At 40.0% G+C, this 24,769-nt stretch overlaps 1 protein-coding gene across 5 annotated transcripts in view; it reads right to left on the bottom strand.

Annotated features, from left to right (window-relative positions):
* CEP63 (centrosomal protein 63) overlaps nucleotides 1-24,769 on the bottom strand; it is a 45,733-nt gene that overhangs the window by 11,945 nt on the left and 9,019 nt on the right. For 3 of the 5 annotated variants that reach the window (XM_054982248.1, XM_054982252.1, XM_054982249.1), the window contains 8 exons: nucleotides 16,355-16,532; nucleotides 15,047-15,142; nucleotides 12,520-12,648; nucleotides 7,360-7,473; nucleotides 5,164-5,397; nucleotides 4,734-4,879; nucleotides 2,697-2,843; nucleotides 285-399 (listed from right to left, as the gene is read on the bottom strand). In XM_054982248.1, coding sequence (XP_054838223.1) covers nucleotides 285-399; nucleotides 2,697-2,843; nucleotides 4,734-4,879; nucleotides 5,164-5,397; nucleotides 7,360-7,473; nucleotides 12,520-12,648; nucleotides 15,047-15,142; nucleotides 16,355-16,532 — 1,159 coding nt within the window. The remainder of the gene's footprint in view (nucleotides 1-284; nucleotides 400-2,696; nucleotides 2,844-4,733; nucleotides 4,880-5,163; nucleotides 5,398-7,359; nucleotides 7,474-12,519; nucleotides 12,649-15,046; nucleotides 15,143-16,354; nucleotides 16,533-24,769) is intronic. The other 2 variants (XM_054982251.1, XM_054982253.1) reach the window with 1 other exon arrangement.

Raw genomic sequence — 24,769 nt, 5'->3', positions numbered from 1 at the left:
GTGGGGAGACTGTGCAAGATGTTTGTTCATTCACGGTCCAGAAATGAAATAAATGCTTAAAAAATGCCGACGGGAGTTTGCAGGCAAATTGTTATTAACCCGTTTCGTGAGTAAAAAAGCTTACTTCATCCTGGGCGTGCTGAAACTCTGCGCACTTCCAGGACTTAGCACTTTTGCACCTTACACTTTGGAAGAATATATACAATTAATTTCTAGTTTTGTGTATCCCCAAAACTATTTTAAGCCAATACCACCACACTTCTTTTTGTAAGCAAGGCCCTTACCCTTTTAATCTCAGCCTTGGAATGGCAGAGGTGCTCATCCATTAACTGCAGCTCATGGGACTTCACAGTCAGCTCTTCATTCAGCTGCACGCACTTTGCATTTGTGGATCCCAGACTAAAGTCCAGAAAGACAAGCTATTCAAAACTCTGTAAGCGACTGCAGCAGCACAATACGAGGCCCAAGAAATTTGGCAGCTATTTTGCTCTCCTGAAACCTCAGCTGCGGCCCAACTCATGCTGATGCAAATCCTGCTCCATCAATGCTTCTAGGCATAGCTAAATGAGAGAAACTTTCCTTGACAGTTTGTGATTGGCTCAAATATTTTAACTGAAGAAGAATTAAACAAAAGAAAAAGTAAACATCACAGAAAAACAATCACACATCCAAACATATTACAACTGCTAGCAAAGCAAACCAAAGCACATTTTGAAGTCCTGTGACCTAGCAGAGAGAAAATTGGTTATCTTTCACTTTTATTTGGCCTCATGTCAGAGAAAGTTTATTTCACCTATCTGAAAACAAGAATATTTAACAATCTGAAGAAAATATTTACTAGATTTCATGTATTTTCTCATACACTTTGTAATGTGAAACCATTTCTTATGAAGATCACTAGGTTTCATGTATTTTTGCTATTCATGGTTTCTTGCATGTAGTCATTGGATTCAGTTACAGTTTGATGTCTATCTGATGCATAATTGTACATGTTTTCTACTATCAGATTTTTAATTTATTTTTCATTGTTCGTGGGTGAAAGTTTTTGTTTCCCTTTGTACAGTCACACACTGTTTCAAAGTTTACAAATCTACCTTTCATGCTAAGCCCCATAACCAGTGCCTAATATAGTAACCTAATATAACCTAATATAGTAACCTAATATAGAGGTCATTAAGGCATAGATGGCAATGGCCAGGTTTCTTTAATAAGTGGATGCAACTGGCAAATCAGCTGATGTTCAAAAACATGGCTCCACGCCACATCTGAAATAAGGGCATCCAGGAATAAGGCACTGCCCCGCAGCACCCCGGCTTGATTTTAGGTCTCAGCCCTTCTAGCTGGTCTACAGAGCCCCCTATAACCATTATTTCCATTTTGTCTGAATTGAATTTGATTAATCACTCTTATCCAGTTCATTACAAAGCTCAAACACAGATTCAGAACAGACACCACCTCATCATAGGAAGATGAAAAGGTGAAATAGAGTTCAGTATCATCTGCATACTCATGATACTGCACCCCACAGCTCCAGGTGACTTTTTTTCAATAGCTTCATATAGATGTTAAACAAGGTAGAAGATAAAACTGACCTTTGAGGAACCCTGAAGGACAATTCTCATGGGAAACAGCAATAATCTCCTAAACCAACCTTCTAAAATATACCCTCCCAAAGGAATGGAAATACTAAGAAGCAGTGCTCCCAATCCCTAACTCTGCAAGGTGTTCCAGAAGAATATCAAAGTGAATAGTATCACATCTTGATATCAAAAGGAACTAATAAGGTCACAATCCCCATCTTTCACACAGTACAAGATGAGCAAGGTTGCTGCCATCCCCAAACATGGCTGAAATGGATCCAGGTAATCAGCTTCATTCAGGAATGCCTGGAGATGTCCAACTTTTTAATCATTTTACCCTGAAATGGCAGAAATTGACAGTAGCCTACAATTATTCATGTCAGCTGGATTCAGAAATGTTTTGAAATCAAGATCTGACAACTGATTCTTTCAAAGCAGCTGGCAGACAACCCTCTAACAAGATAACAAAGTACCTACTACCGGGCTGACCCAATCGGCCAATCTATTACAGCTCAGTGTCACAAGCAGAGAAGGACAAAGGTTGAGGGAGTAAATAATAGGACAGACTTCACCATGCACCTAGTCTGCATCCTCAGGCAAAACTGGCTGAAATTTATCCATATAATGGTAATCAATGGCCTCAAGGATCTCAGGTACAACCAAAATATCATCCAAGTCAGACTGGATGCACACACTTTATCCCCAAAGTGCTTTGCAAAAGAATCATGGGAAGTTACCCATGGGATCCTGTGACAGACTCTAAGTCAATTTTTAACTAGCCAAAATAGCTCTGCTAGACAATGTTAGCGGAGACACCAGCCGTACAACAGAATAGGCCTTCAAATGGGCTCTATGAGCTCGAGTCAGCCTAGCGCTTCTGTCATTTGTGGTATTAGGGCATATTTATTTTAAATTGAATGGCCAGCTACCCTTAAGGACAAAGTTCATAGCTTACACAGCCCAAAGAAAATTGCTAAAAAGTGCAAAAGAGCATTCTAAACAACCAAAGTATCCAGGGCACATTAAGGATCTGCAGGCCTTATTTTCTATATACTAACTCTTTCCCAAAGATGACATATTTCCTTTATACAAGAAATTCTGGGGTTGATCATCTACCTGCCCTCAAGATGAGTCTCCTCAGCTTGCAGACTGGCTTTGTTTTGAAGTTCATGATCTAGCATCAGAAATACATGTTCCAACTCTGCCTCATCATGGTAGATCTCTTGTGCTCCCTCACTGTTTTGCAGACGTTCTTCCAGTGACCTGTACAGGAACACAGGTCAGTCCCCAAAAACCTCAGCCTACTGGCATCCTACCAAAATCTGCCACACCATTTCTATCATGACAGTAAGTAAAGAACACTACCCCTTGCACGGAAAAAAATGCTGGAGTGCACTTTGCATATCCAGCACCAACGAAACCACAGCAGCAAGCTACTACTACTCACCATCAGACCTGCAATCTGAGGAAGGCAACAGGCATACCCCTTGTCTCATTTACCAGCTTGAACTTCAAGCTGGCAGTGAAAACAATGAATTGCTTCGGTCTCTTACCCTCAAACCAGTGAACAGTCACTAAGAAGGGTTTTTAGAACTTACATCTAGATTCTAAGCGTTAGTGAGGAAGAAGGAAGGGTTCCTTCTCAGGGTCTCTTTACACATGCGCCAAACTCAAGTTTGATTGGAGGAAACCCCAGCTCAACTTGTATTTAACATGTGGCCTGAAGCTTTCCTTCAGATCAATGGAGGGGACTGCAAATCATCTCCTGTGCTCATGCAGAGGAAGGAGCATCTTCATTCCCTCCTTTGCACCCCACTCACTTTAACTAGCAGAGAAGGGTCATGCTTTTTGTGTTACAGCATCTTTCCAAGATTTGCCATTAATATCTAATACCTGGGCAACATAGGCAAAATAGCACCTTTCCCGCCCCCACACAGAGTCCTTCTCTGCCAGCTACTTAAAGCGCAGAGGGTGCAAAGGAGGGAATGAAGATGCTCCTCCTGCCTCCATACATGCACAAAGTGTTTTAAACATAAGCTTTGGGTCACATGTTAAATATAAGTTGAGCTGGGGTTTCCTCCAATAAACTCAAATTTGGTGCACGTGTAGAGAGACTCTTAGAGTTATTGCAGCACAATTTCTGCTACTGAACAGTTATCAGCTTTAGAACACTAATGCCCAACAAGCAGTTCTCATTAAGAAGCCTCATCTTAAAATGTTTGAAAGGTGTTGTAACCAACTCTAAGGCATCAAAGCAAACAATGCCATTTCGAGTTTCGTAAGCATTTTACAGTTGACAAAACAATGCAACAAAGTGAGTAAAAGTTACTTGCAACAGCAAATACTCTGCTCCCTTCTGCTCTAATTGAAGGGCAAGGTCAGTAGCAAACCATAATTAGGCGGGAAGCCAAGACTATGAATTCCAACATTAAATGCTCTTAATACACCACAATGAAATATAGCAGGCATATCAATTATCCTTGCACTATCATAACAGTTCTCTGAAGAGTGAGATCAGCCTCCCATAGGAAAAGCTGTCAATGAAAGTTTAATGCTCTACTGAGACCTTTCCATCATTTCATAAATGGACTGTACATTGGACTAGGAATAGTTACACTGACCATGGGTGAAAAAGTGAAAAGAGTATCCTTTGATTTTTATCTCCAAGAAGCATTTTCACTGACCATAAGCACCTTAAATTATGCTACTTTCTGCTTTCTTCTTACAGATATTAGGTTGGATTTAACGCAAAATTTCTGCTTGTGCTAGAGATCTTGAGCAAGTGGAAATGCAAGAAAAGGGCTACAATAGCTGTTTCACTAAGCCAATCTTCTTATATCCCCACATACTTTTCCTCTTGTGCAACAGATTTCTGGGCACTAAAGAGGAAAGTACTAAGTGCACAAGATCTAACACAAGCAGAGCTCTGCTAAGTCTGTTTATGCTTCTGATTGCACATCACTAGATGCAAGCTTAATCTTTTTTTAAAAAATATTAAAAGATGTCTGGACAGTCTTTTTTGGAACTTGTAATGGAGAAACAAGCCCAGAATCAACGTATTGGACCAGAAACCTGCCCTGGGGAGGAGAAAACAAACTAGGTTTACAGGCAAATGCTAATGATTTGGGTACATTTTGATGTCAAGAACCGTACTTGATGACAGCTTCTTTGTTGTACAAGGTTGTGGTCAGCCTGGATACCTCCTTCTGCAACTGCTCATGTTGAATCTTTAAACTGTTTACGAAGTCCTCCTGAGAAAGAAGTGTGGCCCTGAGTTCCATCTTCTCTTCGTGTAAAACCTTCAAAGAAGTTGGAAATGATGGGTACATACATACAATGAACAGGGTTAAGACAGCAGATGACAGAGTCTAGATTTAAGCTAGGTTTTGTGCTTGTATGGGCACCAAGACCAACTCCTGCCTTTGAGGATCTAAGTTGTTCTTCCTACCAAGCACTATTTCTCAACATGATGGGAGGCTCATCCACAAGAATGGGAGGCAATCCATTCAATTAGCAACTTGCCAGCACACTACCATTTCTTACAGACTCTATATTACTGTACCCAAGGATTTCACACACTGACCTGCAGTGAATTCTTGGAAAGTCTCAGCTCCTCTTGAAGTCTTTGTTGTTCCTCCAGGATCTTCTGGTTGACATCAGTCAAATCATCCACCCTCATATTCAACCTCTCTATTTCCAGTTCATTAGCACAGATAGTGTCATTGGCTCTTTCCAGTTTGCTTGTTAAATGCTGAATTTCAGACTGGCTTGCCAGCTCTACAGATTCAAACATTTGTTTCCGATTGCAGAGCTGAGACTGTAAAACAGTGAATGTTATGTTAAATCTAAGCTACATACTACAATACTAAACACAGAGCTTAGCTCAAATAATAAAGTCCTTTGTGTCTGTGCTTCACAATTTAACAGGTAATTTTTGTTACTGTTTGTTTCCATTGTAGAGATGTAGAGTCATGGTGAAAGCTCAACCAGGGAAGGAACTCCAGATCAGCACCAAATAGGTATGTTTGCTTGATTTCCTTCTACGTTTTGGTTTTTGTTTATTTGCTGCTACTCTCCCCACACCCTGCAAGGCAGAACTTTGGCTACTCCTCTTTTTCCACCTGATAACTCCCTCCACCAGAATTTAATCATCTTCTCAGTATCCCATGGAGTCTGAAATAAGAAATGGATTCAATGAATCAGCACACAGCTAAGGTGGCTACTGAAGGACATCATCTCCTTGGTGACCTTCTCATATTTTCTGATAGCTGCACATTATGACATCCACTTATTTGTTTATTCTACTTCTTTCTCAGCCTGTTCTTCTTTACTTTCGGTGCTCATTTCCAAGTACTATAGCAACCAGCTACCCACCTTCCTTAAATGTCAACCCTATTTGTTAACTTTCACTCTCCCTGCTTCCCTTCCCTTCCACCCTCTGGAACTGCTACTCTATTACCTAGAAGACAATCACCCTGCATTATCATGCCGTCTCTCAATTCCTGCAGCTACTTACTCTCACCAAAACACTGATCTCTTCTTCTGCCACTGCAGGATTTGAGTCCAATGGCACATTAGAGACCAAGTAAGTGTTGGGCAGCAACTTTGGAGTAGGGATTGGAGGGTGGGTCTGGAGATAGCATAATGATGCTAGAGATTAAAAGGAGGTCTCCAGCACCTTGCCGGGGAGGAGATGAGGAAGGTGGACTCTGATGGTCAAAAGCCACCCTCCAGGAGACAGTGAGGAGACAGGGGTGATGGAACCCTGCTTCCTAGCTCCACATCTGAAGCCAGGGTAACTTCTTGATGATTGGTGACTCCATGGCAGAAGGCCAAGAGGTGGTCTCCATGCAGGAAGGGTGCCAAATCAAGTAGCTGGGCATGTGACAGCCCTAGGCACACTACTGTGGAAATTAAAATCCTATTTCTTATTTTTCTGCTAACCTGTCATGAAAACAGTATGACAACCAAGGCTCCAAAGAAATCTACTTTCAGAAGACTGAGCTATCAAGCATACACACACGGCTGCAGCAAGGTATTTCTCTCAAAAGCTCACACATTGTCCAAACAAATCTGCCAGCACAAAGCAGCCATCAGTGTCAGCTTCAATCCCATCACTGCCAACTTCTGCCAGGCAGAACTTCGATTCAATAGCAACTCTGGAGTCCATTAAGTGCAAAGCTCCCAGCAAGAGCTTCTTATCAGTGTCTGCTGTGATTGTGTCAGAGCAAGCTTCTTCACAGCTGGCACCTGGTCAGTTAAACTAAACTAAGCTACAGCAGCACGAACCTCAATGAAGAGATTAATTTTTCAGAAGCAGCAAATGCTTTGTAGTCTTGTTTCATGAGACACAAAGAACAGACTGAGAAATTTACACTCCTTTGGGTATCTTGCCACATGAACATTTTGTTGGAAAAGCACTTAAAACCCACAGTATTTAAACTTGTCATGTACACCTTGTAGCATGATGTGTGGTATCTGAAGGCATACAGCTCTGAACAAAATAGTATGTTTAAAATTTCATCCTACATGATCACACACACACACACACACCCAACAACCAGCCTTAACAACAGAGGGAAGCATTTGCCCTCCAGCAACTGAACAGATTTCAGATTATTTCCCAGCTATGTGTACATACTGGATAGGACAGGGTTATTCCATCAGGAGATTCAAGGTCATTTCAATGGCAACCTCAACTGTTCCAAGGCTCAGGGGATTGCCATAAATCCTTTCTCCTGCCTTCCAAGGCAAACAACTCATCATCCATTAACTCTACCTGAATGAGCTCAGACTGCTCAGCCAAAGCCTTCCTCTGCGTCTCCAGTGATGCCACATGCTGCTGGTAATGCAAACGCTGTTTCTCCCAATCTAGAGATTTTTGGCGGAACTCCTGTAAAACCAATTGCAATTTACTGTCCATGTGGGGGGACAATTGCAATTTACCTTACATACTTTTACCCACAGCAGGAATCCCATTTAGCTAGCCATCTGATGCAACCATTCAGAAGAACCACAGTACTTTTATATTGGTTTCCATCTCCCAGGGTTAAAATCCTGATGTCAACTGTTGCATATATAGATGCTGAACACTTAACAGATTTAGGGCTGCCTTGATAGATTTGCTGCCAAGGAATGAAAAGTTCCATTTTCTAAAGAGGCTGCTACACAGAACACATAGCTTGGAAGCATAGAGTAAAATATTAAGCAATAATAATGGATCAAGAAACCAGACTCTAGTGGTATTGCCAAACACTTAGAAACATGTCTGAATTTCTCATGGTAGAAAGACAAAGGGGATTTTGAAAGCAACACTTATTACGCGATTTCCCACCCAGATGGGTGGGAAATCACTTACTCTCAACATTTATCAGAGTTCAGCAGAATCCACTAAGGGCCTTTCAATACAATCAGCTTTTTGGGTAACATATACTTATTCATTTCCCATTTGCTCTGCATAGCTCACACATCATTATCCAAGCTGGTGTCTGAGTTGTCACATTTTTCATGTGTTCAAAGCACAATATTTTATACCTGGGAAAACACTGCACTTACCCTGAGGTGGTGTATTGGTTCCTATAAACCTTCCTGGTTTCCTTTCATGAATGTTAGTGCTTTAACTGCAGAAGTACAAACCTTTCCAGGTTAGTCTGGACAAAATATGATAATGCATCAGGCCATGTCTACATATGAAGCATAATGAGGTGGTAGAACAGGAAGGATCCACTGTGTGCAGGAGGGGAAGGGTTAATCACATTTTTAATGGTTCCCATGGAAGAACTCCCTGTAAATAAAACAGTACAAAAGGGGGACCTGCAAGGACTTCTGGGTGGCATCTCATTGTCCCTTGTGCCCCCCCCCCCACTTCCTCTTTCCCTTTCCTGGCACGTATCAGAGCCTTTCCCCTTTTCCTGCTTCATCATTCCCACCCACCAGCTAATCTATATTTATCTCCCTTCACCCCTGTATTCAGCTTTTCCTCCTTCCCTACCCTTTGCTGTCTCTCCCTGGAAAAGGTCTGGTTGAAGTGTGCAGTGGCCTCTAGAACCAGACCAGGCCCAGAAGCACAGTAGCCTACAGAGCTGGGCCCAGCCTGCTTCCTTCTTTCCTTCCCACCCACTATCCAGCTTACCTTTATCCGCCCATCCCCATGTTCTCAGCTTTCTCTCCTACCCTAACTTGACAGCCTGTCTACAGGTAAAATCTGGCCCAGCTGTATGGTGGGTAACAGCAGGCCAAGCCAGGCTGGGATGAGTTGTGTGGTGGTCTCTGCGGCCAGGCCAGGCTGTGTAGGCAGTGAGTTTTCAGGAGTCACTGTTGGGCCTGTCCCTGGGGACCTTTTCTAGGGCTGTTTCAGACTCCCAGTCCCATGGCTTTGCTTTACAGAAACCAAGGCTTGACAATATTGTTGTTGTTGCCTAGCAACCTCCAATAGCTGCAGAGTTCTGTGGGCATTCTTTTCTTTAAGCTAAAGGCATTGTTTCTGTTATTTTGTGAAGCTGTAATCCTCCCTTTTTATTTTTAGATTTCAGATTTTTTTTACAATCTTGGGACTTCCTTCAGGTTTGTTAAAAAAAAAAACCTAGTCTGTCCCTTGCTTCATTTCATAGCTCTAGCAATCATTTCTATGTCATTTAACATGTCATGTTTAAACGGTTATGTTTTGTTTCAGCATTGTTTCAGCTCTGTATCTAGGGATCCCATTCCCCCAGTGGGGGCAAGGATCCCCCACTTTCAACCTCCACCACTCCCCCCCACTCACCTGGCTGGTGGAGAAGGGCGCAGGAATGGGCCTCCCGGGAGAGCTCCTGGAGAGGCGCAATGACGTTACTCCCAGGAGTGATGTCATTGTGCCAACCCAAGAGTGCATCCGCGCTTTGCAGCAGGCCAATTTGGGCCCCAAACAAGCCAAATTGGGCCCATCTGAGGCCCAAATCAGTCCATTGTGAAGTGTGCGCATGGTCCTGCACTTGCATGATGACGTCACCCAGAAGTGATGTCATCGCACGGGTGTGGGGCCACGCATGCAAAGCACGTGCAAATTGAATATGCTGAGGCCACACCAAAGGTAAGCACCAGGTCCCCAGCCTCCCACTGGGACGGTAAGGGAACCTGGCAACCCTATCTGTGTCAGATGTCTGCTTGTCTTCAGATTTCTGCAATCCAAACCCTACTGCGTTGTTAATTGGATGTCCCAGCCTGTTGACCATATTGACTTACACAGTGTAATCCTCCTTGGGTCTCAATGAGAAAGGTGGACTACAAATAACATAAATAAAGTGAATAAAATAAATATCCTCTATGTGCAGTTCAAAAAATAGATATACTGATATCAGCTATATAGGTTTTATCCTTGCTTTTTGCATATTGTGCTAGTTTTCTATTCTCAGGGTATTATTAGTTTAGGGAAACTTTAAAAATGTAATCTCTCACCTGAAGTCTAAAGTAAGGCAGCCCACTCACAATCTCAGGCTTCTGCCACCCCATTACTACCCCATTATGCTGCATGTACAGACTAGGCTTCACAGTATCTTGCATCCAATAACTTTCTTATCTTTCTTCTTTCATTACTATAGCCTAACTTCTCAACCCTTGTTTTATACACTTTCTAGTACAAAGTTATTTTTATGTGTATGGATAGGTGTTGTGCAAATTCAGTGTTTTTTTAAAAAAAACCTTGATCCTATGCCACAAGTGTTCATCAGAAACAAAATTCAGTACCAAGACAAGGGATGAAATGCTAATGAACAAGACAAGGAGCTTTAACACAGTGACACTCTTAGTGGAGAATGCTCTATGCAAATTATTCCTGCTGATACTTTTACCGTTTCTCTGTGTCTCTCATGCTGGTAAATGGAGTGATACTTTACTGGTTATTTGCAAAGGTTTCAAAAGCTGTTTGGAACTTGTTATATATTCTGGAAGTTCATTAATAAAGCCAGTTAATTACAAACAGCATCAACACACTTAAGCTGCTTTCATAAACAATGTACAGCTTTGTTAAAATAAGCCTTTCAAAATGAGTCTTGACAAGATAAAATAAGAGATTAAAAGCACCATTCACTCTCTTACTAATGTCACTGTAGGAAAAAATGTGTATACTACCCTGGCTTACAACAAGGGTTCCATTAATCTCAAACAGCCTTGGAGTAGGCTTTTGGAATATCAAGTATCTTGAAATCAGGATAGCATCCCAGACTAAAACTGCATAAAGCTGGGAATTATTAAGCAAGACAGACAGGTTTAAAACAAGACAACTTAAATAACAGATTTAAACTAAGTTTCCCATTTTGTAAGTCTTTTACATAGAAAAACATGATTTAAATCAATGTATTTGACAGAAGTTCATGGGTTCATATTTAATAGACCACAGGAGTTAGCTTGATGCTTGTACTAAATTGGGACTTTATTTTATACCACATTATTTGCTAAAAGGAACATATACTATAAAATATTCTGTTTTAAAAAATTAAGCCAATTATTTTTATTTGCACTGCTCCCAGGTTGGGAACTGATTTCTAATTTTTTACACAATATACGCAAATGCACTCTTTAACCATTGATGAAATAAGCAAAGCATGCTGAAAAAAGAATCTTGCAACCCTAATGCAATCTTGGAACTGCTCAGGATGGCAGTGAAGTCCCTACACCTGCTCTAACATGGAGATATGCCAGCATAGTGCTGTGTTGGTGTAAACCCTGCATAAGAATGGCTGTGCTGGCAGAGGAGCTGAAATAGGCATGCAAAGAGCATGCTGAAGGAGGAGTAAAACTCAGCTGGAACCCTAAGCCCCTGGCAGTCCACCTCCTGCCCCCATAATAATAATAATAATATTATGCAAGCTAACACTGAATTAAATTGGAATGACACGCCCCTCCCCCAGCACACAGTCACACTGCAGCTCTGGACACTAAGTCTGCAACTGATCATAGTGCATATAAGCACATGATAATCCCAGCGAGGATACCTATATATCACATGATAGGACTACACTGCTCTGACCTTGTGCTGAGCATACATCTGGGAATTTTGTGCAAAGTGCCCTTTTTAATCACCAAGCAATAAAGGCTGATGACAAATACAGAAAAAGCATATTGCTAATATTTGCCCTTTCAAAACCATTATGGGTTGTCCATCTCAGGGCACAAAACAAAACTGGATCCTCCACTCTTCCAGTTGGGGATGCAAGAACAACACATCCCACAAGGATAAACAAGGAAGAGGGATCTTCTGCTTTGATAGCTATGTCTCCACGTGTCCCCTGCCCCTGGACCTCCTCTGTACTGGCTCAACAACCGTTTATTTCTCAACAACTGCTAGCTGTATCTACTTCACAGGGGTACTAGGTAAGCATGCAGGGCCCTCACTGGCAGAATGTCACCACGATGCCATGCTCCTGTAAGTCCCATGCAGCTAGTGAACCCCATTCATTGTTTTCAGAACTCCACTGCTAGGCTATTCAATAAATGTTTGGATTATTTCACAGCTATCTTTCTAATATGGTTTGATAGATGAGGTTCTTCAGCATGGGACTCACACCTGCAGGGGATATGGTCCTCCAATATCTGCACAGCTGAGCTGTAACAAGGGGGAGGGGCAGGTTCCTCTATGTTCACAATTCCCCCTTAGGGCTGCTTAGAGTTGGTGGATTGCTATGCTCTCAGCTCCTTGAGATTTGGTCTTTTGCCATTTATTTTCTCTTCCAAGACAGCATAGAATATCAGCCAGCTATTGCTGGTGATGCACTTGTACCTAGGACTGGGTTGTACCACACCTTTGTTTGGGAAGCACTTAATAAAAAATACTAGAAGTGGGGACTTGTCTTGCAGCTGCTTTAGCAAGTTGTAAGGAAACCTTTGAAACTTGAGCATTTAGATTCCTAATCAGAGTTAGTTACCTTTATAAAACCCTTGTCATAGCTGTATTTTAATCTCTCACCTCTAATTTCCTAGTCAGGATGCCTACTTCAGACTTCTCAGAATCCTCCCCAAGACTTTTGGAAGCTTGTCTCACTTCTTTCAGTTGTTTCTTCTGCAGTTTCTCATAGCTCCTCTTCAGCCTGATGAGCTGCAAGAAAAACTGGCAATTTGGGATATTGTGATGCAGTACTGAAGTAGAGTGATATTAGTTTACTGAGAACCAAATGTCAAAAGTCTTGCAAGTTATTTGCACATAGAATTCTTCATATGCCATAACTGATACAGATTTATTTAGCCAACTACATAAAACTGCTTGATTGATTAGACAAAACCTCTACTCAGCAAAGGCAGAATCATTTCTTTCCATAAAGCCTTTTAACTGCATTTAGGAGCCATCATTTCACAAATGAACTTATGGGATTTGCAACTATTAACAGAAATGTGTAAAAATAATGCAGATTAACTACCTCCCCTTAAAACAAACGAAAATACTTCTGAACATGGAAGTTCCATTTAACTATCCTGGCTATTTGCCCTTGAGAGATCTTTCCTCTATAGATTTGTCAATTTCCCTTTTAGCAGATTTCCTAAGTTAACTACATACTGTGCAAAGTAGTACTTCTTCTCTGTAGCCTGAATCTGCTGCCAATCAATTTCTTTGGGTGACCTTAAGTTCTACTATTATGAGAAATGAGGGGGAAATTCTCTATCCGTTTTCTCCATACCATGCTTACTTTCATGAGGATCTGTTATGTTATGGTCTTTTTGACCTAACTAAAAGTTCCCAAGTGCTTTAGCCAACTCAGGCACATTTTCTTAACCTCTAGGTCCTTTCTGAGATGGGATGGCCAGCACTGTACACAGCATTCCATCTGCAGCTGCACCACAGACTTAGTAAGAAAATTACATTTTCAGTTCCTTTCATAATAATCCTCCCTGGGCTTTGAGGAGGATACAAGAGAGGAAGACAAATCCATGATACTACCTGAAATCAAATTTGTTCTAAATACAAGTATAACTACTCTAAACTGGATATCGCATATACTGACATGCTCTTAAAGGAAGTCATATCAAAGCAGGAAACCCAATCAGTGCAATCCTAAACCGTTATACTCTTCTATGTCCATTGAATTCAGTGGACTTAGAAGGGTGTAACACTGCTTAGGACTGCACTGTAAATAGCTCGTCCAAGCTCCTTTACTAGGAAAGCATTCTTCGCTACAATACTTTTTCCAATTGACAACATTCTTCAGCCCATTATGCTGTCATTCCAACCTTCAGTCTTTGGAAATATCTGCCACTGCACCTCAGCCTTGCTTGACAGCATCCTTATTATCCCCATGGGAACACCTCCTAAAACAAGCACAGTTACTCTTGTTGGAATGAAGAGACTTCTAAAAATGTGGACAGATGTCTTTTGCTTGCAAAGGCAAGACCACAAAATTAATTTTATTTATGGCCCAGAGTAAGCAAGATTTGAACCAATTCTCCAGGGGGGAAAGGTTAACGCATACCATTCTCTTCTGGCATTTAACTCCAAGCAGTTGACAAGCAAGAAGAGAAGAGGACAAAACGTGAAGGCTAAACATGAAATGCTGTCAAACCATCTGCAGGAAATCTCAGTACCCAAGTTCTCACAGCAAACAGCCCTGCTAGACTAGCAAGTTATCATCATCATCACACCAAGTTTTTAAAAAGTATATTTTGCATTTTAACTGTAATTTTATGCACATTTTCTTGGAAGTAAGCTCCATTAGACACAGCATAACTTACTTTTGGGTAAACATACACAGGTTCAACCTGAAAGTGTTTTAAGAAGAATGCTAAATTATTACATTTGGGAGACGGGGGGTGGGGGTGGGTGGGAATCCAAGCAAATTGGGAAAGGGTTAACAGGGCCTTCACACAGTACTGCTTCTTGTGTTCAATTCAGACCTCCTCCCCATGGCTGCTTTTAACAGAAATATTGGGAAATCTAACACAGATATCCTGTTCCATATGTAGTTTTGTCCATAAACAAATTATTGGAGTATTTAGAGAACATTATTTTTCACGAAGTCCTAATACAGGAATAATCTCTCTTAAAGATTAACATGATATCTGCACATTGCATGTTTGAGTTCAACCAAGTCTTCTGGGGGGTGAAGTCCTTTGCCTCTATTACATTAACATAGTAAAAGAAGGAACAAATCAAGGCACACATCTCCTCTTCAGAGAGAAACAAAAACACCCACCATAGGAATGAGTATTCACTCTTGAATACCTGCATCAGAAACACCTAATGCTATACACCTTTGTAGATCTGAAGATTATTCATAGGCTCTAATCTTTGGTTTTAATGTAATTTTCCCACTACACATGCCAAGTTACCCAAGGTTGATGCTTAGCTTCATGTTTAGCAGAATTTTTGTTTCTGAGCCATTCTTCATTAAATACTTCAAATCCATTAAAAAGATGTTTTACAGACATGGAAATATTAAATAATTGCATGATAGGCCATGTAAGGTTCAATATCAGAAAATAAAGTTATATTTTTGGAGACTCACCTCTTCCTGAACTTTCTTCAATTGTTGTTCATATTCCATAGTCATATCCTGATTGAGCTGTTCCATCTCTTCCAGTCTTTGACACAATCTTGCAATCTGAAACAGGTGATCAGACCACATTAACACAAAGTTAATTTTTTTCTTGAAAATGTTTACTAGGTAATGAAAAAAATAATAAAAGCACAGATGCTGAAGATGCAAAAGTCATCATGTTTGGCCTACATATGACAGGAACATCTCCACATTACTCTCCCTAAATGTTAATCTAGATTTTAACCCTGAAGAGACTCAGGTTCAAATCCCCATTCTGCCATGAAGTTTGCTGAATGACTCTGGACCAATCACACATTCTCAGCCGAACTTCATATGTTTGTTGTGAGGATAAAGTAGAATGTATGTGGGCTCCTTGGAAGAAGAGTAAAATAAGAATGTGGTAGGAATGTGTCACAATGGCCTTTTGCCTTAAGTGTAAAAAGAAAATGACATGAAAGACTCATCAGATTGATTAGGTGAGAGGGCTACAGTAAAAATTCAACAGTTGCACAGTGTTCTGAGGCTCTTTTTTACAGTAGGTGCCTTCAACAAAAGGTGGAAGAGAAACAAAATTAATTCCCTGACATTAGCTAATATCACCAGAGTGAATATTTTGTGACAGATCAAAAATGGTAATTGGCTAATCCAACTATGGGGAATTCATATAAAAATACCATGAACCACAGCTACCAACTTGCAAATACAAGCCAGAAGTCCACATTTTGTCCATTCCAGAGTATTTTCAGTCCTCATCAAACCATTTTTTTAGGGTTTTTTGAGTTAATTCATCTTTCTGCATACCTGGGAGTCCCCGAGTACAAAGACACTTCTGACTTGTTTTGGGGCGGTCCAATTGTGCAGCTTTCAGGGTCAGCCTGGCCTATGGCTGGAGGCTCAGGTCTCTTTTGCTACACATAACATCTTTTATCAGCTTCAGCTGATAAACGTTAATCATTCCCTGACAAATGTAATCAGACCACAGTGATTCATGCTCCATTCACAAGCAGGTTAAATTACTGCAATGCACTCTACAAAACTGTAATGCACTTCTGCAAAAAGTGCCGAACTACAGGCGGTGGGCCTGTTGGATCTATTTTACAGTATCCTTGTTTAGAATTTGCTCCATTCAACCAGGAAGTTTGATTCATCTCCTATAAAATGCTGATGCAGCAATTTAGGATACAACTTTATACATTGTTAATTACTATAAGTGGCATTTTAGAGAGAAGGGAACATATAGCTGAAAAAAGTGAAAAGTACACTCATAGAAAATACCTCTTTGTGTTTCGCATCCAAAACATTCTGAAGAGAGGACAGCTCCTGCTCTCGAATTTCCAAGCAGGACTCAAGTGTCTGTGTTTGGCTTTCCCATTCAGTTCTTTTATGAGCCACCATAATGTCTATCTGCTTCATCAGCTCCTGTAGTTCAGCCTCACATGAAGTCAGAAAGCCTCTGCAGACAAGAAAATAGGTTGCTACAACTACACAGCAGTCTCTAGAATAAGATACCGGGTAGGCAAAACTTTCTTTGCCTCTCTTGTACATGCAATGATAATTCCCAGCATGGATAATGCTTACAATTGCCTATAATTCCCAGGACTGCAGTGGCAAGGGATATATTTTCACCAGCCAAAAACATTAAGGACTTTCTAAGACAGTATGAAATAGGCAGCATAGTATACTTTGGGTGCACAATGGATTGTCCACAACACGAGATCAGAACAGGGGAATTGAGTAGTAAGAGAGAGGGAACAGACAGACAGTAGAGAAGGGAAAGAAGTTTGGCAGTTGGCAAGTCCTGGGATTGTAGACATCAGAAAGAACCAGGCCCCTTCCATTGAAAGGGGACATTCATGGTCAGGAGAGCAACAGGCTACACTCTAGGGACCTACCTAGCTCAAAGCCTAGCCCTGTGATAAGGGTGTGGTGGCTAGAGGCTATAATTAAGAAACCTTGGGCAGTAACCAAGGCCTGGGAATGGAATCAGAATCTTGATAGAGGAAGTAAGGGATAAGTGGAACTTTAGGCTGTAATCTGGCATTTGAACCCAGAATTCTGTTATTGCAAGCAATCCATGCAATAAAACAGAACCACAATTATCTCCCCCCTCCCCCACCACTGCCTGCCTTTAATTGAAAAGGCTGGCGAATGATGAAGTGCCTGGGTGGAGAAGTGTCCCCTGACCCTAGGACTTGACACTCATCATAGACAAAAAAAGCTTGCTTGAAGAAATGAAGATATTATTAGCTTAATTACCATCTAAGATCATGAACCATCTAAGATCATGAACATAAATACCACTCAGAAGCTTAACAGAGCAGGTTATAATCGAATTTAAGTTTTGCTCTCTAGCAAAGAGTTTTTAAGCCCAGTTCCATACACGAGAGACAACGTAAAGCCTAGTTATAAGCCCTGCAAATAGAGGTGTATGCTACAGATACTGACATGTCCTTAAGTACAACAGTAAGGATGACAACACAGTAATGAGACAAAAGACATTTGCAATCTATTAGCAAGGATCAGCTCCCTAGAGATTCTTGTAATCAGTTAAACTTGCTCAGCTAACTTCTTCGGGATTCTGGAAATTGCTAGACCAGAACAATACTAAGAATTTCAAAGTGGAGCCCAGGAGAGAAGTTCTCAGTGATTTTTACTCTTTTAATTTGTCTGTCAAATACAACAGACTGAAAAGAAATGGAAATCAATAGGTTAAGAGATTGAAATTCCTCATTTTCTCCAGAGCATCCACATACTTTGCAACCTGACAGCTTTTTTATTGGGGAAAATACTTTTTCAAGAACTCAACTTCACAGTTTGAAAGTTCACTGTATTGTGCCAGTTGACCTGAAAGAAAACCACAACTCTGCTGAAAAGGGGGATTTTTTCTTTAAGATGTAAGAAATCAGCTTCTTACATCCTTATATTTAATCAACCCTGTTTAGCCAAGTTTTGTCAACCCTGATTGACAGCGACTCTCCTGAGTACAGGTAGAAGTCTATTCCAGTCGTTCTATGAAACAGCCTTGAACTAGGCCAGCTTGGGAAATCTAACAAGGCAGATGAGGTGTCTCAGGTTCAGAAAGAATGCTCTCCTGAGCAGCTCACCCTTCACTTAAGTACTATTATATAATTCATATTCAAGTTCTGAGAGTATCAATACTGAGCACCTGGTCATCATTTTTCATACATTGTACACATACAACACAAAGCTGCAAATGTACTCTTCTATCTCAAATGCAACAAGCTGCTTAATAAAGAGTTGCATCTTGTATGATGCATACCACAAAGGAAGACCAACCACATTTACTAAGAGTAAAGATTTTTCACTGGATACTAATGATTTTCACCAGAGACATGGAGTGAAAATCTTTCCAGTGCTTTAAGGAATAAGAGCAAGGGAAATAAAATCAAAAATATATGCTAAAATATTTTTAAAAGTATCAATTCACCTGATTGGCTGTACAGGTCAAATCAAAACCAAAGCTAAAATTCTTACTCCTATGTCTCCTCTCACATGACATAAGGGATATTATAACCATTAATGTGATCTGGAATTATCAAGTAAAGCAAGCGATGAGGTGCCCCACTGACCTCTATGGAAGAGAGTTAAATTCTGTTGAAATAGAGGAGTGGACTATGTTCACACAGCATATCATACATAGTTCTTTTGTTGTGTTAAATGTAGCATGTCAACAGTTTTCAGTGTCTTGGGTTTCTTCTTAAATTTATTTACTATACTTTGTGTGTGTGTGTGTGAGCGTGCGTGCATGCATGTGTGTGTACACACACACAATATTGTTTCTTTTAAAAATCCAAGTATATTCCAATAAATATAATTTTTGTTTAATATACATAAAAATGAACATGCTAAATCAGATCTTGCTCTATTTAGGAAACTGCTCAATTTTCTGGAACATTTCCCAATTCTGATTTTTCTGGAAAATTTGGAAAATGTTTTATTTAAATTATTCTACACTAAAATAATAAAATCAAACTCTATATATAGCATAGATTGTGATGATTTGCATCTCTCCACTAAAATAAATTTAAATTGATTTTAAGATTTAGATTTTAAAGGACCAAAACCTTATAGCTAGGACAAGATTGGTAATGAGAAGCTGAACATTATTCTGGTCTTCTGAAAACCCTGGCTAGATTTTCTTAGTTTCTGAGCCTTCAAAAAGACATAATCATCACATAATGAGAAAAAAAATGGATCACACACAGTAATGCAAATTGAGACTGCCAAGTTCTGTGGGAAAAAATTCTTCACCTATTTATTTAGAACACATGTAGCCTTCCATTACACTAAATAATGGTGCTCACAGCAGCTAACAAAGAATTTTTAAAAGCCAGTTTATTGAAACCATAACATTTAAAGTAACAAAAGCAGCAGCATCACACAACTGCCAACAATAAAACAACGGAATAGCAGCCTCAGAACAGACTAATTCAGAAGAACTCTCTTGCCTCCAATAGCCTCTCAGAGTAGAAACACCGTCTCACCTGAATGCAAATGTCAGGTTTCTGTTAAATAAAACAGAAGTCCAATGGCACCTTAAAAATCAACATTTATTTCAGCATGACTTTTTGTGAGTCAGAGTTCACTACCTCAGATGCAACGGAAAGAAAGAAAATCATTCCCCATATTTTATTCAGAAAATTACAGAATGAAAGGAAAAAACAAAAGGGAGGCCTGGTGTCATATCAGGTGTGATTGACTGGTTTAGGCTGTTTACTCTGAAGAAGAGCATTTCATAGTCTGGGCTCAAATTTATTGATGTTATTTATAGTCCACCTTTCTCACTGATTAGATAGCGGATAGCATAAATCAATAAAATCAACAGGATGGGACAGCCAATAAACAATGGAATAAGGTTTGGATTGCAGAAAATTGAAAACAAGCAGAGATCTGTTACAGTGCAGAAACAAAGCATAAGAAATTTGACATTTTAAATTATGCAGAAATTACCTGATAGGAGCATACCTACAGCAACAGACCATACACTACAATCCCTGTTCCTTCATTAAAGCATTAAAGTCCTATCCTGCATATCCAGTCTTGCTTCCAGTATCAGCAGCATATGGAACAGAGCCCCAGCAAGAAATCTGGAGGTAGACTTGAAGGACAGAGGCAGTCCTTCATGTACCTTGGTCATAGGTTGTTTAGGGTTTTCAGGATCATCACTATTACTTGGAATTGTGCTCAGAAACAAACTGACAATCAGTGAAGCTGACACAGTACTGACTTTTATATTCCCAGCAACACAGGCAGCAAATACCAGTCCTAGGAGGCAACATCAAGAGAACATCAAGAGAAGGCCTTGACCGGGCAATCTGTGCCCCTCCAGCCTCCACAAACAGCGGCACGGACAGCTCAGCTCTTAAAGCTGCTTTAGACCTCCACAGATCCCGAACCGGAAGTCTCAGGCGGAGAACAGGCAAGTACGCACTGTACCTGAGGGCGCGTTGATCTTGGGTGGTGGGGGGCTCTAAGCAACGAGCTCTCTCCCGCCCTTGAGGTCCCACCCGAAGACAGGTTTGCTAAGATCTCTGCAGCGGCTCAGGAGTCAACTTTACTGGCATAAGACCTACATGCCTGAGCTTCGATAAGCAGTAAGGGAAATGGATTCGTTTGATTAAAAGAAGCCATTACCACCAGCGGTCATGGAGGGCAGATATGCAAAACAACCACTCGAGAAAAGAGTATGTATATGCGGGGCTGGAAAGATAGAAACTAGGGGACACGTACTCTTCGAGTGTGAGCTTTATCAAAATATTAGGGCAATCTTCATAACTCCAATTTGTAATCGGTTCCCAGGTAGAAATGACAGATTCTATCTAGATAAGCTTTTAGCCGATAAGGACCATGAAATTACATTAAAGGTGGCAAATTTTGCTGTGCAAGCCATACGGATTAGGAAGTATTTTACAGGGGGAAATATTTAAATATTTTATAATGTTAAGGATTTTAATATTTAATAATTTGGTCGTAGGCACTCAGGTTTTAAGGTTTTAAATATTTAAGACTCTGTACCCTGAAATTTTAGTGAATAGATTTGTAAATAATATGACTTACCATGACTGGGTTGTATGCTATTATTGTGTGGTCTATGACCGTAATAAAGATTGACAGCGATTAAAAGAAGCAGCGATTACAACCCAAGAAAAGACGTTTAAGAAGGTAAAGATTGCTATCTCTCAAATCGGGACAGATTTAAGCAAGCAATAAAGTTTAAAACTGGATTTAAAAACTGCGACACATTGATTAAGTGAAGGGGAAGATTCCGGCAAGGGAAAATTTAAAAAGTGACATTTTAAACTGTAGTTAAGGCGGAAAATTGGATATTGTTTACATACCTGCGGTGGGAAGAGATACTGGACTGTGGGAAAGCTTGAATATCACGAGAACTGCTGCAAACATTAAAGTAACAGGAAGTACGTCAGGACCATAAAGAGACTGGCAAGAGGCGGTCTGTGTTAATACCGGAAGTGGAAGTTTGCCATTTCGGAGAAGGGCAAAGTTTTAGCTTCAATGAAACAGGAAGTAGGACATCTTGAAAGAAGGTAAGGGCGTTTGCTTCAAGTTAAAACCATAGAGAAAAAACGCCCGACACTTTGGACTGAGCAAAACAACTTTTAACAAAAACCGAGCAAATTGGGACTTTTAAAAGCAATTGGAAGCAATAAATCACCGCCACGGATTTAAGGAAAAGGGCAGACTCGTGGGAGCGTGGTAAATCTAGCCCCACGATGTCGAAGAAGGAGTGGCAAGCTGCGATGGAGAATCTTGATAAAAAAGTTTCTGAAGTTACAGAAGGCAATAAAGAGCTTAAAGGTATGATACAGGAGATGGCAAAAGATTTTAGAGACTTTAAAGAGACACTTAAATCGGAAATGGCAGAACTGGTAAAAGACGTATCAGATACGCAGCAGAGAGTTAAGGTAGTAGAAAATACGATGGATTTGCAGAAGACAGAGATGAGAGGATTGAAAGCGAGAGTGACCATCGCGGAAAGTAAACAAATGGAAAAACAACTAAGATTTCGTTCGATCCCGGAAACAGAGGAAAAGACCGCCCGAGAGCAGATTACAGAAATTCTGGCAGAATACCTGGGGAAGGAGGAAGAGGAAATTGCAGCTCTCCTAGATGTGGTGTACAGAATCAACTCAAAATTTGTGTCTCAGAGGAAGCTACCAAGGGATGTTCTTGTGCAATTTACAACAAGAAATACAAGGGAATTAATTGTGACCAAACAGTTTCAGGATCCACTAGAAGTTGACGGAAAGGCGGTAAGAATCATGAAGGAACTGCCCAGATCGGTGTTGTTGGAAAGAAAGAAATACAGGGAGCTAGTTCAGATGTTAAAAGAAATGAAAGTAAAATACTGATGGGAAATACCAGAGGGACTGACATTTGAATTTGGCGGAGCAAGAAAGAGCATCAGATCTGGTCAGGAAATGGAGGATTTTATTAGTAAAAATGAAAAGGACTTACCAAAACCCACAAAGGCTTGATCATGGAGTGTAAAGTTCTATCTTGGAATGTAAATGGACTAAACTCACCCTGTAAACGTAAGGTTATTTTCCACTGGCTTGTAAAACAGAAATGTAAAATTGTATGCCTACAAGAGACACATATCAGAAAGCAAGATGTAAAATATTTGAAAATGGCAAAGCTGGGAAAAGAGTTTGTAGCTGCCTCCAAACAGAAAAAGAGGGGTGTTGTATTGTATATAAAGGAGGAACTACAGCCTAAAGTGGTGTTAAGTGATGTAGAAGCTCGATATTTGGCAGTGGAAATAATTTGGAATTCAAAAAAGACATTGGTGATTGGAATTTATGCGCCTAATGGTGCAAAAGAAAAAATTTTTATGGACTTACAAAAACAGTTAGATGAATTGTCTTATGATCAAATAATATTGGCAGGCGATTTTAACGGAGTTACGAACTTGGAGGAGGACAAGAAATCTAAGACTACACAAAAGAAAAGAGGACTACTACCAAAGTCATTTTTTGCAATCACGAAACAGGAAAGTTTAGAGGATGTATGGAGGAGACAGTACCCTAAGAGCAGACAATATACATATTATTCTGCAAGACATTTTACACTATCAAGAATTGACATGATCTGGGCCTCCAAAGAATTGTTGCTTTGGACTAAAGAGGTGGAAATAATGCCTAAGGTAGGCTCAGATCATAATCCAATTGTGTGGAAATTTGGTAAGAATAGTAAAAGAAGAGGATGGAGAATAAATGAGGACCTGTTACAAATGGAAGAGAATATTGTGTTACTGCGAAGGGAGACTAAGTTCTTTTTGCAATGCAATTTGAATAAAGAAGTATCAACAAATAAGGTTTGGGATACATATAAGGCTGTGATCAGAGGGATACTAATGGACTTGAATGCAAGAGATAGGAGGAAAAAGGAGGAAAAAAGACAAGAAATCATGGAAAAAATTAAAGCCAAAGAGATTCAACTCAAAAAGAGACCAGGCAAAAAGAAAATATATCAGGATATTAAAATATTGCAGGAACAGTTATCGGCAATGAACAATAAAGAATTGGAGTGGAATTTAAAGAGGATGAATCAGAGGTCGTTTGAGGGAGCAAATAAGCCTGGGAAATATTTGGCATGGCAATTAAAAAAGAGGAAAGAGAAGAAAATTATTAGCACGATACGAGAAGATGATAAGTTACTAAGTGATCAAGTCACCATTAGTAAAGCCTTTTTTAAATTTGACGCAAAATTATACCAAAAAAAAGAGGTGAACAAAGATTCAATAGCGGATTATTTAGATAAGATGAAACTTCTGACAATTTCAGAAGGATGGAAAGAAAAATTGAATAAGGAGGTGACAGAAGAAGAAATAAAAGAAGCTATTCAATCAACGAAGCTGGGGAAGGCCCCAGGTCCAGACGGATTAATGGCAAAATTTTATAAAACAATGGGCCAAGAACTGGTGCCTCTCTTGAAGAAGGTAATGAATGGTGCTATGCAAGACCAAGAGATTCCTGACACGTGGAAGGAGGCCAACATATCATTGATTCCAAAAGAAGGACAAGATTTGACTAATGTTAAAAATTATAGACCAATTTCATTGTTGAATAATGACTATAAAATATTTGCAAAGGTATTGGCGGAAAGAATTAAAGGATGGATGTCGGAATTCATTGCAGAAGAACAAGTGGGATTTTTACCTAACAGACAAATTAAGGACAATCTGAGAACAGTAATAAATGCTATTGAATATTATGATAAGCATTGTGATAGAGAGGTTGGTTTCTTTTTCGTAGACGCAGAAAAAGCATTTGACAATTTGAACTGGGACTTTATGTTTGCCACTATGGAAAAGCTGCAAATGGGAGAAAAGTTCATACAAGCAGTTAAAGGAATTTATAAAGACCAAAGTGCAGCGATTGTAGTGAATGATGATTTGACAAAAAACTAAAAATAAACAAAGGTACAAGGCAGGGCTGCCCATTGTCTCCATTGTTGTTTATATTGATCTTGGAAATACTGATGATCCAGATACGAGAGGACGATACAATTCGAGGTATAAAGATAAGAGAGTTTACCTACAAGGTCAGAGCATTTGCAGATGATATAATGTTGATTGTAGAGGATCCAATTGACAATATGCCAAAGGTAATAAAGAAGATAAAGGAATTTGGAGACTTGGCCGGTTTT

The sequence above is a fragment of the Eublepharis macularius genome, chromosome 6, assembly GCF_028583425.1.
Source record: "Eublepharis macularius isolate TG4126 chromosome 6, MPM_Emac_v1.0, whole genome shotgun sequence".
Taxonomy (NCBI): Eukaryota; Metazoa; Chordata; class Lepidosauria; order Squamata; family Eublepharidae; genus Eublepharis; species Eublepharis macularius.
This window is presented reverse-complemented; position numbering and strand designations above follow the sequence as displayed.